This window comes from Triturus cristatus, chromosome 6 (assembly GCF_964204655.1).
Source record: "Triturus cristatus chromosome 6, aTriCri1.1, whole genome shotgun sequence".
Lineage (NCBI taxonomy): Eukaryota > Metazoa > Chordata > Amphibia > Caudata > Salamandridae > Triturus > Triturus cristatus.
The window spans coordinates 1822668898-1822685637 of record NC_140589.1 but is presented as its reverse complement, the minus strand read 5'-3'; the positions used below and the strand labels follow the sequence as shown (position 1 = coordinate 1822685637).

Here is a 16740-nt window from a genome sequence, read left to right as displayed (position 1 = left end):
ACGCCCTAGTGACAACGGAGAGCAAGCTATTGAAATCCATTATCTCCATTCCACTGAGCACACCATCTGTACCAGTGTGGTTGGATACGGGCTGTAAAAACATCAAAGATCAGGCCCAGCTTCGCCCGCTCCTGCTATGGACACGAATCTGGAGGGGTGAAGAACTAAAATCCTATGCGGATGCTCTGGGGGAAATAATGAGTCTGGGGGGTTGGTTAAGAGAAACTAAAAAGCTTCTGGAGAAGATCGGACTAGGAGACCATTGGTCATCACGTTCAGCCCCTCCAAAAGAAGTTGTCAAGGCGCTTTACTGGAAATGGACTGCGGAGCGTCTAATTACAAACTCTAACCACTGCAAGTCCACTGTCGCCTTTTTACAAATCAAAGACATTGTGGCTTTTGAACCCTACCTGGATCTGATCACCCTCCCCTTCGACCGAGCCCTTTATTTTAAATTTAGAGTTGGATCCCTCCCCCTAGGTGCTGTGGTATCGAATTGGACATCAGCGGCCCGTACTTCTCCCAACTGTGCATGTTGTCCGAGTAGGGTTGAGTCCATTGCGCATGTCCTATTTGAATGTCCGGATTATGCAAGGCCTAGGAGTTTTTGGCTGAAACCTCTTTGTCGAAATATGGGCACACGTAGCCACCGAGTAGCCTTGCGTATCCTAACCACGGACACTTCCCCCCCTATAGTGTGTGGAACAGCAACATTTTTAAAGCAGTTTTGGCTTATTCGTTGTAAGAGATTGTCAGTAGCTGTTTAATTCCTTTTTAGCTAATTTAGTAACGGGCATTTTATGTCCTTTTATCTTTTTAATGAATTTTATACTGGCTTCTTGTAGCAATGCTTCTTTTTGTACACTGTAATGATTGTATTTTATTATGCTTATAAGATATCTTGCATATCGAATAAAAGCTTAACCTACACAACCTACATAGAAGAAGACACATGTCTAGATTTATCAGAAATCATAAATCTCGATATATATGTGAATGCTGCACCCTTCTAACATTGGTGTAGGAAAGTACAATAAGGAAAATTATTTTTATTTCTCCACATTTTATTATCTTCAATGCATGCTAAAATGTTCAGCATACATTGAAGGAGAAAAATGCATTTTCTCATTGTTTTTGTGCAGGAAGGTGTGTCTTCCTGCAGAAAAACAAACAGCACATGACACAGATATCCTTGCACTATGGTGCAAGGGTGCCTACTAATGCATTCATTCACTCAATTACGTACTACACATACATTTATCTAAACTTTCACACACTACAAAGAAATTTAGCTCTTTTTTTAAACCAGGAAAGTTAGTTCTTACAAGAACTTTTTTTTCTCTTCTTTCTTCTTTTATATTTTTTTTGTGTTTTTTCTAACAATTTTGTGATTTTTTTTGGTTTTTCTGGAAAAAAAAAACCAACCAGGAGGAACCAAACAAAGAACTTCAGGGAACAAAAAAAAACCAAAAAAACTAGCAAATGTGACTTTCTTGCCGGCGGCAGATCAGATCGATCGACTGCTCACCGTAGCACAAAGTCGCATTGCACTTAATGCAGAGCACTTTTAAATATTGAAATTGAGGACGGATGTCCAAGTTTTGGGCTGGTGGATGCACTCTTGAAGTGCTCGGCTGCGATGAGGTGGAAGGCGCAGGAGCAGGAGTGTTTCTCATTCGTCGGCACTCTTCTCGTGCAAGATTGTTCGGATGAAGGGTCCTCAGGTGCTTCATCATACTTGCCGTGCCGCACGAGTATTTCTTGTTAGGATCCCCTCGCGACAGCACTCTTTTGCAAATCTTGCACGTGACCAAGGTGGCATTGGTCTTGTTCTGCCCCTCGGGAAAAGTAAAAAATTTCCACACCACTAAAGAAAAACGTTCTTTGGGTGGTGCCTCCTCCAAAAATTCATCCTCAGATGTATGAGGAGATGCAGGTGATGCCTGCTGCCCTGAAGCCATTTTTAGTTGAAAAAAGTTAGAGCTAAGTGTAAACTTAGTCTAAAAAATCTTCTTCTCTACAAAGAGATGCTCCTCCAAAGAAGGTCAAAGAAGAATGATTGAATTGGGTGGGGTCTTTCAATAGTTAGAACAGGAAGTGTAATGAACCAATCAAATCTCTTTTTTTGCAGGTCACATGGGATCCGCGCACCCTGCGCGTACGCAGCACGCACCCAGCGCGCATCCGCGAAATTGAATTAAAAAAAATTATAGGATTAGATGTAAAAATATATTACTTTTAAGACTAGTTTAGAGTTTGTCTTCAATTAATATTCACATGAAATACATATATATGTTTTTTTAAATGTTAAATATTTCGCGGGATCCGCGCACCTACCGCGTCATAGACACAGATGATGCATCGCAGAAGCGCGTAAACTTTGCATTACGTACAACGAATGTGTCGCGTATAGGCTGGGAGTCGCGTACCAGTCGCATTGGAATCGCGCACTAAACACGTACCCGACGCATACCATGCGCGGATGCTATCGCATAGGGATCGAGAACTGTGCGCTTAGGGTGCGCGGATCCAAAAACATTGAAAATATATATATATAATAAAGTTTTGAACATATAGTTAAAAAAAATATTTTGAAAAATATAAACAAATATGTTTGAAAAACCCATTAAATTCAAATATTTTTTAATTTTTAAAAGAATTAATTGAAAAAATAAGTTTAAAAAATGGTGATAAAAAAGTATTTTAAAAAAAACATAATTAATGAAATTGACACACTGAATTTGAAAAATATACAAATCCAATCAAAATCATTAAACATGATATCTTCAGAGATAACTTAAAGATAGGAATTAGCATTTAAAAAACCTTTGAAATTCACTGAAAAAACCATAGGTTTCATGCACGTTATAGTTAGGAATTGGCATTTAAAAAACCTTTGAAATTCACTGAAAAAAACCAAAGGTTTCAGGGGCGTTATAGTTAGGAATTGGCATTTAAAAAACCTTAGAAATTCACTGAAAAAACCATAGGTTTCAGGGGTGTTATAGTTAGCTGGACATTTCCCTCGTACAAAACCCTAGAAATTACCCTGTTATAGTTAGTTCAGCTAACTATAACTTGCGCCCCCGCAATGCACTGCTGATGACGTCACATATTACATCACTGATGACATCTCAAATAACATCACTGATGACATCACATGTGATAAATTAGTGCATCTTCTCACACCCTAATTTAACCTTTGATACACCGACTCAAAATTTCAGACGCCCATTTTGAAAACCATAGATACTCCAATACCAATAACTACATACCCACTCATTAACTCTTAGGTCTACATACACCTCCATTCACTCACCTGTACAGTCACTCATACTTACAGTCACTCCGTACAAGACTATCATATGCATTTATACACCTATATAGACACTCACACACCGCCAATCATCCATTGAGGTACTGACACACCTAGTCAGTCGTGCAAGTAATTAAACACAGTCAAATTTACTCACCTATACAGTTAAACACACTCAAGTTCACTTACTCATAAAAATAGTACCACATTCTTACGCTCTTATACAATCATTGATACAAGCACACACTCATCCATACAGCCACTCTCACAATCACACACTCTCACATATACCCACTTATATACTCTTACATACATTTATACTGCCTTTCACATATGTAATTAGTCACACATGTACCACTGAGATATACATTCAATCCCTAACACACCCATACATACACTCACCCAACCATACAGTTCATCACAGATGCACTCTTAAAACCATGCACCCATAGAATCACCCACTCACACATCTATGCATAGTCACACACACCCTACCCACACAAACACTCAGGCACCCATACAGATACTCAGACAACCAATCAATAACCCATATAGACACTCATATAGGTATTCACAAAACCATGCAGCCACTTATACACCTACACACAGACACATACAGACATTCACACAGTTTAGTCACTAGTCTGCAGTAAGATACATTTAATGACTCACTTATACAGTCAGTTACGCACCTAGAAAATCATCCATTCATACACTTGTACACTCATTCTTCCACGGGTTCTTTCACTATAAATATATAAAACATATTTAAACTTTACAGAAACACACAGTCACTGGATGACGTCATCAGTGATGTCATCAGTGATGTTATTTGAGATGTCATCAGTGATGTCACTGACCATGTCATGAGTGATGTAATATGTGATGTCATCAGCAGTGCATTGCGGGGGCGCAAGTTATAGTTAGCTGAACTAACTATAACAGGGGAATTTCTAGGGTTTTGTACGAGGGAAATGTCCAGCTAACTATAACACCCCTGAAACCTATGTTTTTTTCAGTGATATATATATATATATATAAATCTTGGCATGAAATTATGGGGACCACGATGATGTGGATTCCTTGTTCGATATGTATATATATTACAATAGGTACGTGGTGAAATAGACGTTCTATGTGTTTCCATGTACTTCCTGTGAAGCAAAAATTCAAGCATAAGAGGTGTAAAGTCAAAAAAGGCTAATGGATAGCGCCCAAGTAGGTTGTTTTGATTGACAAATCTATATGGATCCATTGTAATATTTTTTCAAATGCATATATATCCTGCTTTTGAATTATATCATATGACCCAAGGGTGTCCCCGCGACTTATTGCGAGGAACTGAAGGCATCATGACTTTCGAGGTCAAGGATTTACAAACCTCCACCCATGTTTGACAAAAAATAGCAGTGGGTTTGAATGATGCAGTTCTGACCAATAGTCCATGAGTCCATTATACGTTATACCCATGATAGTTACGATTTATAGTATTCCATTAGATATCGTCGTTTAGCCCGTTTTTATGGCTCTTAAATCTGTAAACCCATTTCTGTGTCCTCTTTTTGTCCCCTGAGTGAGATTGGAATCTTGGTTTATATAGAACGGTCCACGTTAGGTCATTCTCTGTGAGGGAATTTTCCCAAAACTGTTTTCTCAATTAGGTATTTGTTTTTTTTGCACTTAATGGTGCTTCTGTGTTCCGTAATGCGTGTTCTCACCTTACGCCTGGTCATCCCTATATATTGCTTCTGACAGAGGCAGGTAATCAGGTAAATGACATGATCAGAATTGGGTTAGTATGTACCCTCGGTTCCCAGGGTGACTGTAAACCCACCTCCACCCTCTTGGTGTTCTTGGTCAAGTGGCACAAATCGCAAGAGCCACATCTGGTGTTTCCAGTGGCCGGTGGTAATGTGCCTTGATGCCAAGTACCTGCTGGTTTTTTGGCAGTTGGTCTTGTGTGGATTAACATATCTTTTAAATTTGCACTCCTTTTGAAGGAGAACAGAGGCTTCTCCATGCTCAATCCGTTAGAATTTAGAATCCGCCAGTTTTTTAGGATGAGTTTCTTAATGTGGTGTGAGGCCGTGTTGAAAGTTGTCACGCACACTGGTTCGTCCATGTTCTGTTTTTCCACCTTCTCCAACAGGTTGTTCCTGTTTGTTTTGACAGCTCTCTTCCTTGCTTTTTTTACCACTCTTCTGGGGTATCCTCTGTCTTGTAGTTTCTCCACCAGTACGTCAGCTTCCTGGTGGAAGGTGGTGATGTCCGTGCAATTGCATCGGGCGGAAGAATTGTCCCACCGGGAGGTTCTCCCTTAGTGTTTTAGGGTGGAATCTCTCAAAAGAGAAAAGAGTTTTTGTCAGTCGGCTTGTGAAAAACACGTGTGGAAAGTTTACCATTTCTGGGTTCTATCAAGAGGTCCAGGAAGGGCAGTTCCGTCTTCTTTATCGTGGACGTGAAATGTAGTAAGGGGTTCCTGCTGTTCAGCCACTCAAGAAATTTCCTGACTGAATCCTCATCACCCTTCCAGATCTCTAGGACATCATCTATAAATCTCCTCCACAGTTTAATGTTGTTGGTCCAGGGGTTGTCCTCTTTATAGATGTTATTATTCTCGAATGCTCCCACAACAGGCTGGGAGCAAACGTACTTCCCATTGATGTTCCGTGGGTCTGGAGGTACAACGTGCCCTCAAATACGAAGAAATTCCTCGTTAAGGCTATCTCCGCCAGGCTCAGTATGAATGCTCTCGGAGTTTGATAAGGCCACTCTTCCTCAAACAAAATTTCTTCTACAACTCTCAATGCCTCATATTGGAGGATGTTGGTATAAAGTGCCTGAATATCCAAACCCAACAGGAAATCCTGGTACGGGTCAAGAGGTATCTCTTTGGTGAGGTTCAACACATCTTGTGTGTCCTGTAGATTGGCTTGTAGTTTCTGGACCATGGGTTTGAAAAAGAAATCGCAAAATTGTGATAACGGTTCCAATACTGACAAATCCCTGACACAATCGGTCTACCAGGTGGAGGGTGTGTTGGTTTGTGGATTTTGCGACGTGCGTAAACATATGGTGTAACAGGCGCTTCTTTCACAAGGAAGTCTGCTTCCTGTTTAGAAATCCAATCATTCGTCAGACCTTCTTCAACAAGAGATGCTATGTCCTTGGCAATGTCATTAGTGGGGTCTCTGTTTAGGACTCTATAATTTCTTTCATCTGAGAGGAGATGTAGGCACTCATTAGCGTAGGCTGTTTTATCTTGTAGGACAATTGCGCCCCCTTTGTCTGCCGATTGTATGATTACAGAATCATTCACCTTAAGCTGCTGTAATGCTTCTTTCTCTGAATTGGAGAGATTCATAAAAGGACGTCCTTCTGGTCTCTGCAAAGATTCAATATCATGGATTACAGCTTGTTCGAAAGCAGCCACCTCCACTGGTAGTGTTGCAATGGGAGGTGTGAACTCCAAACTCTGGGCATTGAGGGATTTTAAGAAACTGGGATCTGAAAGGTTCTGACGAATGCTGTGGTGACCTGTAATTGTAGGTACAAGTCAAACAGCTGAAACAGGTCGACAACTTGGCAATAAGGAGGGGTGATGGAACTCCTAATACTTTCCTGTCACCACCACCCTTCACATTTTTTATCCTAGTCAGTGGATCTAGAAATAAAAATTACTTACAAAAGATACCACTGAACTAGTTTTAATCTTCACTGCACTTTTTCTCTCGGTGATCTCAGGATCCATTACCTATATTATTATTTTTATATGTTTGTATTGTCTTCCCCTTCCTTTTGCTACACCCCAGTCGTTGGTCTGCACAGGGGTGTATTGAAGAAAGCCCGATGATGAAGCATGTCACAATTTTGTGAGTGAAGGCAGTATTTTTTCACGAAGCACATGCAACCTCTCCCAAAGAGATTCATACTCACTACTCCTCTCTGTGTGCGTTATCTTTAGTAGGTTGCCTCCCAATTTTTTCCCCTGTCCTGAGAAAGACCCACAAGCTGAGGATGTAATTACCCTCCACGCATTTTAGTCGGGTGGAAACGTCTACATTCATCCCCAAGTGGGCCTGTACCATATGCCACCACTATCCCGTTGAACCCACAGATAATATCTCTCTGAATGTTTGGGAAATTATTGAGAACGACAGCAAAAATGATTCCTGATGGACAGGCCATGATTAACTGGTTTTGATGCTACTTATAACCAGTTCCAATTATAATAATTGTAATCATTTTATATTAGAACTATCTTCACTCTGTGAAAACCCCCCTTTATTTCACCTTTATCTATTTCACACATGAGCACTACTCCTTCACACCCGTCCCTTTGGAGCAACCTCTCAACTACTATAGAACGTGGTAATGCGTTTACCTGTTGAATATGTGTCTGTGAATAAAAACAGATGTTGTTCTGAAGAATCAGTGGGTGCCATTATTTCCGTGTGAAAGTGCACACTTGAGAACTTTGTAGGTATTTGGTACCTTTTGCTGATCATATGCATGTTTAAAATGATGCAGCACAATGCAGCAAAATGACTTGCAGCATAGCGCTGCATCATTATGTTGTAAATGAGGACCAGTGTTTTTGCACACATCCTGATCTCACCTTCATTTTGCTGTGCGATGGATGTGCAAATCCATTGCCTTTGGGAAATGCTATCTGAACAGTGCTATTTGGTCACAAACCACTGAAATAGGGATAGCAAGTCGATAGGACTATGGGATGCCTCTTCTGCGCAACTCTCACCTACCCACCTGTAAGGAATCGCAAGTATACTTTGCGAGTTAGAAAGACATTTCTTACTTGCAAAGTAAATTTTGGGCCAGATGTCCAACCTTTTTTCAGCTCGTAAATGGCCCGATTTGCAGAATCAGGCGGTTTGCGACCTGAGAATAGAATTTTTAAATGTACAAAGCCCTATCTGTGATTCGATGACCTATTAGCAAATCTCAAAATGGGTTTGCGAGTTGCTATTAGGAAGGGGTGTGCCAAGGGCGTCCCTTCCTAACAGCAAATCACACTGATATATTGGAATATTTTGCGACTAGGAATGCAGTTGCAAAACATTCGCAGTTACCACCAACTTCAAGTTGGTGGGAACCCATTTAAAAAAGCAAAGGGGTCCAAAGGAGACCCCTTCCCTTTTGTGAATGCGGGCACCAACATTTTTAAGAGCAGGTCCCATGAACCACAGCCTACTCTTAAAAAGTGAAAAGGAAACTTTTCATTTTTCTTTTTTAAACGCCTCCCATTTTCTTTTAAGGAAAATGGGCTCCATTCCAAAATAAAATACTTTTTTTTTAAAAGCAATCGCAGACATGGAGGTCTTCTCACCCCAGCAAGCCACCGTCCCATTGAGTGCCAGCCATTCCCATTGGGTCGCAAATTGCAACCAGCATCATGAATATTAATGAGGCAAGTCCCCCACTGTTGGACATAGATGTTTGTGATTTCCTAATTGCAAATCACAAAATTTCGCTATTAGGAAATCGCGGAAGTCTACGTACATCTGGCCCTTTGTACATTGCTAATTAACGTTTTGTGCTCTGAGGGCCTGGGATTTTGCAATCTGCAAGCTTTGTGACTGCAAAAACATTTTCACACATTTGGCCTCATGCAGTGCTCAATTTCACATTCACAAAAGGAAGAAATAAGGGGGGGGGAAGAAAGACGGAAAAAACAGTGTAACAGTAGAAGCAGGCATGATAAAGAACATGCAAGAATGGAATATGTGGGCAGGAGGGTGGAAGATGAAAAAAGCATATTGTGGAATAATGTGGAGTTCAACTTAATGTCAACAGCAGGATGCCTTGGACCTGTAGGAGAAATATGCAGGGTGCCCATGCACAAAATACTTTACATTCTCAAAGAATGTACAACTGACTTTGTGAAAGCAAAATCTCAATTTGGAATGAACAGTGCTTTTTGATACATAAGTGAAATTACGAACCTCAATGTACACGTTGCTGTCCCCGATGAGCAGTGACCAAGGGGCTTCTCCCCTCCTTGTGATTCAAAATGATATGCTCAAGTGCTCTGCACCCTTTGCTTCGTTTGCAAAGCCTGGCACCCTCTGTACCTGCCCAATGTAAGTTATGAAGATTTGACTGCTTGCACTTTTCTTGTACAAGCTGGGAACATTGGAAAGGGCGACAATGTGTCGTGTTTGTGATTTCGTTATCCCTGTCCAGTTTGGGGTGAGGGGACAGTTTGCTGACACATTTAGCATCCAACTGCAGGGATGAGAAGCATGTCCCATGCAGTTCTGCAGGCCAGAATCGCAACTTTTCGCAAACAAATTGCATACCCTGGCACTGAAGGGATTACTTTGTGTGTTGTTGTGCTCTTTGTGAAAGGACAGCACTCCCTAACTCATTGGGAAGTCAGCCGATGCTGAAATGGGCTGATGCATTGCCCCTTAATGCATACTCGAGTAGGCTGAATTAAAATGTGAATGACACAACTATAAACAAATGGATGAAGTGCACGAAAGCCCCTATAAGGAACTATGGGGCATATTAGCAAGACCGGCGATAAAATAATGGGCTTGATAATATGCGTTATAGAATTCCAATAGAAGCCCAGGTTAGATGTCCTGCACATCTAACCGAGGCTTCTATTGGAATTCTATAACGCATATTAGAAAGCCCATTATCGCCGTTTTAGCTGCAGTTTCCTGCCTCTAAAACGGCGATAATTTTATCACCGGTCTTGCTAATATGCCGCTATGTTATACACATAATTGTAGTAAAATCAAAAGGCCTTGGCTAATGAAAACCTAAAAAGCCAATTGTTCTGCCATTGTCTGCAAGGCTCTTGTGTTTGAAAAAGAAAGAAAGAAAGAAAGAAAGAAAGAAGGAAAAAAAGAAAGAAAGAACAAGAAGAGAAAGAAGAAAGAAAGGTAAGATAGAAAAGGAAAGGTAAGAAAGAAAGAAAGAAGGCAAGAAAGAAAAAAGAAAGAAGGAAGGAAGGAAGGAAAGAAAGAAAGAAAGAAAGAAAGAAAGAAAGAAAGAAAGAAAGAAATAAAGAAAGAAAGAAAGAGAAAGAAAGAAAGAAAAAAGAGAAGGACGAAAGCAGGGAAGAAGGAAAGAAGGAACGAAAGAACAAAAGAAAGAAAAGTAAAGAAGGAATAATGAAAGGAAGAAAGGAAAGAAAGAAAGAAAAACAAAAGAAAGAACAAAGAACAGAAAGAAAGGAAAGAACAAAAAAGAAAGAAAATGAAAAGAAGGAAAGAAAGAAGGCAAAAAAGAAAAAAGCAAGAAAAACAGAGAGAAACAAAGAAGTAGGAAAGAAAGAAACAAAGAAGTAAGAAAGAAAGAACTAATGAATTAAATAAAAAACTGTTACAAGTGCTTCAACACTTGATAAAGGCTGGTGCTCTTCCTGCACAAAAGTTTATTAAAGAAACAAAGGTGAAATTAAGCCCAGAATACATGTGTACTGAATAGTTGTCCGCTTATGAATTCACATTTATAATATTGAGGTTATCTGTTTGTGTACAACATACATATTAAAAAAAGCAACAGGATAATTTATACATAACAGTTTCAAATGGACACAATGTGTTATGCTGTGAAATACCGGTAGTCAGATAAACAAAGGACACTTCCAAAAGGAATGTACAACAGCATTGGCAGGACACAGGAACTGTTAAAGTGTGGAATGTGGCCTGTGCTCACATCTGGTATAAAGAGTCCTGCTTTTATACCAGTCTTTAAACACAAAGGCAACTCAAAAGTAATTATAAAATAAAAACAAAAACATTGGCACTGAGGGGAACTACCTTGTGTGTGGATGAGCTCATTGTGAGAGAGCAAAATGCAGGCACTCAAGTGAAGTTAAACAGTGACTGAAGTAGGCTGACCCCTTGCCCATGCTCATTGCTGTAGTGGGCGGTAGCAAAATTAGAATGGCAGAACAAACCGGCAGATGACGAAAGGTGGCTGAGACCCCTTTAAGTAAGTATATTATACATATACTTTTAGTAAATTCAAAAGGTCTTTTCTGATGCAAGACGTAATGATGGTTGCAGCACCCTCAGTCTATGTGCAGCTGACTGTGGAATTACATTCTGCAAGATCTTCGACTCATTTTCCATTCAGGAAGATGCTGCAAACTGTAATTTATGTTTGTTCAGATGTTATTCTAACCAGAGTGACAGGATGCCCTAGGGTGATAGAGTGCTTAAAAAATCTGTGTTAACATATCATATCAAATATAACACACCATCATAACATTTCATAACATATTATAGAAGAAGACAACATAGCCTAACATAACATAGCATAGCATAATGTAACATAGCACAGCATAACATAATATAACTAAGCGTAGCATAACACAGCATAACGTAACATAACATTTCATAAAATAGCCTAGCAAAGCATAGCATAACATAACAGAGCATGCCTTAGCATAGTATAGAATAGTATAGCTTATCATAGCATAACATAAAATAACATTACTGTTTGACCTGACAGCCTTAGAGTGGTCTTGCCTCCAACTTGTGCCTACTTCCTCCACTTTTCTGACATTATTTTTGCTAGCTCAAGGACTCTGCACACTTTACCACTGTTAATCAGTGCTAAAGTGCTTGTGCTCTCCCCTCTAAATATGGTAATATTGGCTCATCCTCAATTGGTATATTTAGTTTACTTATAAGTTCCTAATGACGTGGTACTACATGTACCCAGGGCATGTACATTAAATGGTACTAGTGGGCCTGCAACACTGATTGTGCCACCCACTTAAGTAGCACTCTAACCATGGCTCAGGCCTGCCGTTGCAGAACCTGTATGTGCAGTTTCACACTGCCATGTCGACCTAGCAAAACAACCCTTTTCCAGGGCCAAACCTTCCCTTTTTATACATATTGTATATGCCCTGGTAGTGAAGAACTCCCAAAGTCATTTTCACTACTGCAAGATCTATCTCTCCTGTAGGATAACATTGGGATCACCTTATTACATCTTATAAGTGTAACTCACAATCTGGAAGAGAGAAACTTTTCAAGTTTGGTGTCTCTGGAATCACAATTTAAAATCTCAACTTACGGTGAAATCAGATTTTAAATTGCAATTCTGAAAATGCCACTTTTAGAAAGTTGCCATTTTTCTTAATTGAGCCATTTGATGTCTACTGCCTGCCTCTGATCACTTGTCTGGTTGGGTGACAGCAGGGTGTCACAATGGAGGCTTAGATGTGACTTGATGGGATATCCTGACAGGATAGGAGGGAGGAGCATGACCCAAACTCACTTACACCTAAATAGGCTGTTTCATGTCCTCTCACAAAGGACTGCATACCCCTCTGTAGTGAGTCTGGAGCCAGGGCAGGAAAGGAGGACCTCTGTGCAGTTCAAATGCTTATCTTTCAAGATTCCCCCACTTCAAATGCCCAACTGGGTAAAAGTACTGGACCTCTGACACCACCACTTCAGTACACTTCTAGACCTGTGACTACTCTGCGAGGAAGAAGGACTGCTGTGCTGCTGAAGGACTGCTACTCTGCTGGATTGCTGCTTTGCTGGACCCCTGCCTTGCTGTGCTGCCCTGCTGCCTGCTGTTCCCCTGCCTGGGTGAGAAGTACCCGTCCCCGCATTACTTGAACCCAGAGTGACTCCTAGGGCTGGCTGTCTGGCCTCCTGATTTGAAGTCTCAGGGAAATAAAAGACCTCCAACCACCATGCTTTTGCACCTGGGCCTGCCATCTGTGAGTCTGCTCTGCCACCCCAGTCCTGAACCCTTGGAAGTGTGCCTAAGATGTTTGCTGCACCGGAACGGACACATCCTGTGGTGAACTGATCCATTGCCGCTGCTGCGTGGAAAGGAACCGGCGCATCACCGCTACTGTGTGGATTGGCACAGAACCATTGCCTTTGGAACCACCACTGCGCAACGCTCTTCCAGGTAGAAGGTCCTTGCATCCCCTTTGATGGCAGCCTCGATGATGACAAAAAAACTCCACATTGCTACTCCCCGCTCATCGGAGCCGACGCATCAGCTGAACTGTGCAACACTTCCTCGACACTGGTCTTCCCATCGCAAGCCCCATCAACAAGATCCTTGATGTTGGCGCATTGGGATCTCACACCACAGCCTCGCCACATCTTGGACCCAGTGTATCACCTCTGCTATGCAACACATCTTTCCCCGAAACCACGCAACACTTCCCAACCCGGATTAAGGTACTTTTATTCAGTGCGCCTAACTAGGGCCCTGAATCTGGCCCAAGTTTCATTGCAGCCAGCCAAAACTTTTGACTTTGTCCTGGTCCGGCGCGACCAGATTCCCATTCTAGCGCTTTAAGCTTCTTAGCTCTATTTTTACTTACAACCTTTAAAATCAATATCTCAAGTTCTACTTGTTGGCTTTTGTCATTTTGGTCTTATTTTATTTAAGTCAGAACAATTTTTTTATCTTGATATGGTATATTTTTGTGTGGTGTTTGCAATGTTTTACTGTTTGAAGTGTTGAACTAATACTTTACACACTGCCCCTAAGTTAAGCCTGACTGCTCTGTGCCAACCTACCAGAGGGTGAGCGAAGGATAATTTAGGGTTTGCCTGATACTTACCCTGACAAGGTTTGTGGTTACTGTTTGACTAAGGTTCACACCCCAGTAAACCAGCAACCCAATGTTTAACAATAACATAACATAACAATAACATAACATAACATGCAAACAAAACTGTGCTGCAACCAGAGTTTGTGTGCATGAGGCCCTGCATCTGTTAAATGTTCTCCATAGTCGAGCAAAGTAATAGTGTTAGCTCTAGGAAGGGGGAGCATGGAATGGTCAGTGGTTGTTTTTAGTACATCCCATTGGCAATATGTGGTAATGTCCACCTTAATCTCTCATCCAATCAATAAGAAAGTATTGAAAACTAAAAACCCACCTCGTTAATACATCCTGAGCCACAATCCTTACAAATTCAGCTTCTCCGGCTCCAATCCAAGAGCAACCCAGTCCAGCTGCCCACAGTCATCTCTCCTGTATCCTTCTTACATACAGAGTGCTGAACCACTACCTTATCTCTGTTTTGGCGCATCTTTGCTTCCCATCAACTCTTACATTACACAAATACTTAGACTCACTGCATGTGCATAGCTACAATGGGAGTTGCATGGTTTCTAATCACACAGACTTACCGAGAGCGTGTTGACACTGAAGGTTAGGTTTAAAACCACAGCATTTTGAGTTATATTCCCCAGAATATCCAGGGCCAGTGGGACATCGCTGTCATGTATATCAGTCTTATTCATTGAGAAAACAGAGACTACGAGATATGCAACAATTTCAATAATGTCGTTCATATTTTTCACCTTCAGCCGCATATGGAGAAGAGGAGACACAAACAAGAATGGTTAGAATCTGTATTTTTTTCTCTGAAGATAAATGACAAATAATACAAATACTCTTGCCACATCCTGGTACAAGATTGGCACAAAGGTCAATTTCTTTTTAATATTCCCTCCGTGTGATCTTTCACGGTTACATTTTGGTTGCTTTGCGTGGTTTCCTAGTTATCATTGCTTACTTCCCGCAGTCAAGGCCTGATTGTTTCTTCTCCATGTTGGTCAACTTACAACCGTAACCAAGGTGGCGGTTGAAAACCTGCCCTTGGTTAGTGTTATGTGCCAGAGCAGAAGTAGATTTTCCAACAAATTACTCTTTTTCTGGCTGTAAATGCCACAGGGTGAGATATTCTGGTGGAAAATCTACCAACGTTTGTGTATTCTGCCATAAAATCTGCCAGCAAATTTATATACGGAAAATACCTCGCAATAGGAGGTTACATAGACTGAGCCCACATAATAGTCTCCAGAGAATGCTTAACCTTTTAGGCAAGGCAGCCAACATTTCCATAACAGTCTTTACTTCTCAACCCTCCATTTCACCAGCTTCTGCCTCCTCTTAGCCCATAGACTATCCTCTATGCATCAGTTCTTGGATCTCCTAACCTCTCCTTCACATGGTACAACTATTATGCTTCAATCAGTTGTTTCAATGCCAGTTACGGCCCAATTTCCACCCTGTGAGAAGCTGGCCTGGTATATGATGTCCACTAATGTAAGTGGGTACCTTGCACCAGTCTAGACAATCCTTATGGTGATTTAAGAGGTCTTAGACAACGTTAGGAAGCTCTCTAAGAAGTAGCTGTGGAGAGCAGCCTTCAGTTTTACTAGAATGCAATCTTATAGTATAGATTAAGTGAAAAGAACAACATCATGTATTTATAAAAATATGAATTTATTATATAATACTCTCTTGTATGTTCAAATATCTCCTACATGGAGATAAAAACAATGCACACAATACTTTAGCAAAGAAACACAGTAAATAGCACAGAATACACAGTGGACCCCAGGGGAGCCAAACCAAATACTAAGAAAGTGGTATAAGAACCACAACTCGGTTCAAGACAATTTCGAGAGGACGTAGAAGTGCTGGGGACCCACAGACCAACCCAATGGAAGTAGATAGGGACCCCACGGAGAGTGTGTGCAGTGTGGAAACACGACAGCGTGCTCCGTACAAGTCTATGTGTAAGTTGCGGTTGGATTGTTAAAAATTAAGGACCCTTCCCAGTGGACCCTGAAGAAATCCTGTGGAAGACAGAAGGTTGGAGAGCCACCCCACCCTAGGATACCCTAGTTCCCACGTTACCTACACCAGGGAAAATGGGTGCATACTTGTGAAGTGGTGTCGGAAACAGCCGTCAAACCCAATTGAGAACTTCAGGAAAAGTGCAGCTGTTGCAGAAGGAGAAAGTGTCCGGTGGAACCCAGGGGTGGATTCTAGATGAGAGGTACCTGCAAGCAAAGAAGACAGAGTCTATGTCAATCAGGAGTGACCAGGAGACTTCGGGTGTTGCAAGATGGGTGACGATGACCTTGACTCTGCAGCTGTGAGGACCAGGCGATGCTGAGGAGGACCAGGAGCTGTACACGAGCTGTCCCACAAAGGATGTTGAGTGCTGAGGGGTCGGTGTCGGGCAGGAGCACCGCCAAGCCTTGGTAATTGCAGCCAATGCAGGAAGTGAAGAAGGAGCAACGTCGGGACCAGCAAGGTCCAGGGGACTCACCACAAGCAGGGGAGTCAGGGAAGGCCCTGCAGAATCAGAGGAGCCCAAAAGAAACAAATGTGACCCTAAAATAGACCCACAGGCAGGAGGCACTGGAGTCGCAAGATGGCCTCAAGCAGCTCACCAAAAGATGTAGGCCACGATGCTCATGATGTGGTGTGGCTGAAGATTCTGGTCACTGGAGGTGCTCGAGGTTGGGGCTACTTGGAGCCCGAAGATCTACTTGGTAGGAAGCCAACAATCCTTTGCAACTGCAAGTTGACATGGTGCACAGGGTACAGTTATTGCAAACCCCACCAGGGATACTGGCCTCAAATTTGGTGA

The 16740-nt window shown here is 41.6% G+C and overlaps 1 protein-coding gene across 1 annotated transcript in view; it reads right to left on the bottom strand.

The window, feature by feature from the left end:
- LOC146822098 (adhesion G protein-coupled receptor F1-like) overlaps positions 1-14644 on the bottom strand; it is a 35932-nt gene extending 21288 nt beyond the window's left edge. Inside the window, exon 1 of the mRNA XM_085609429.1 lies at positions 14480-14644. Coding sequence (XP_085465555.1) covers positions 14480-14644 — 165 coding nt within the window. The remainder of the gene's footprint in view (positions 1-14479) is intronic.
- Between the last annotated feature and the right edge of the window lie 2096 nt (positions 14645-16740).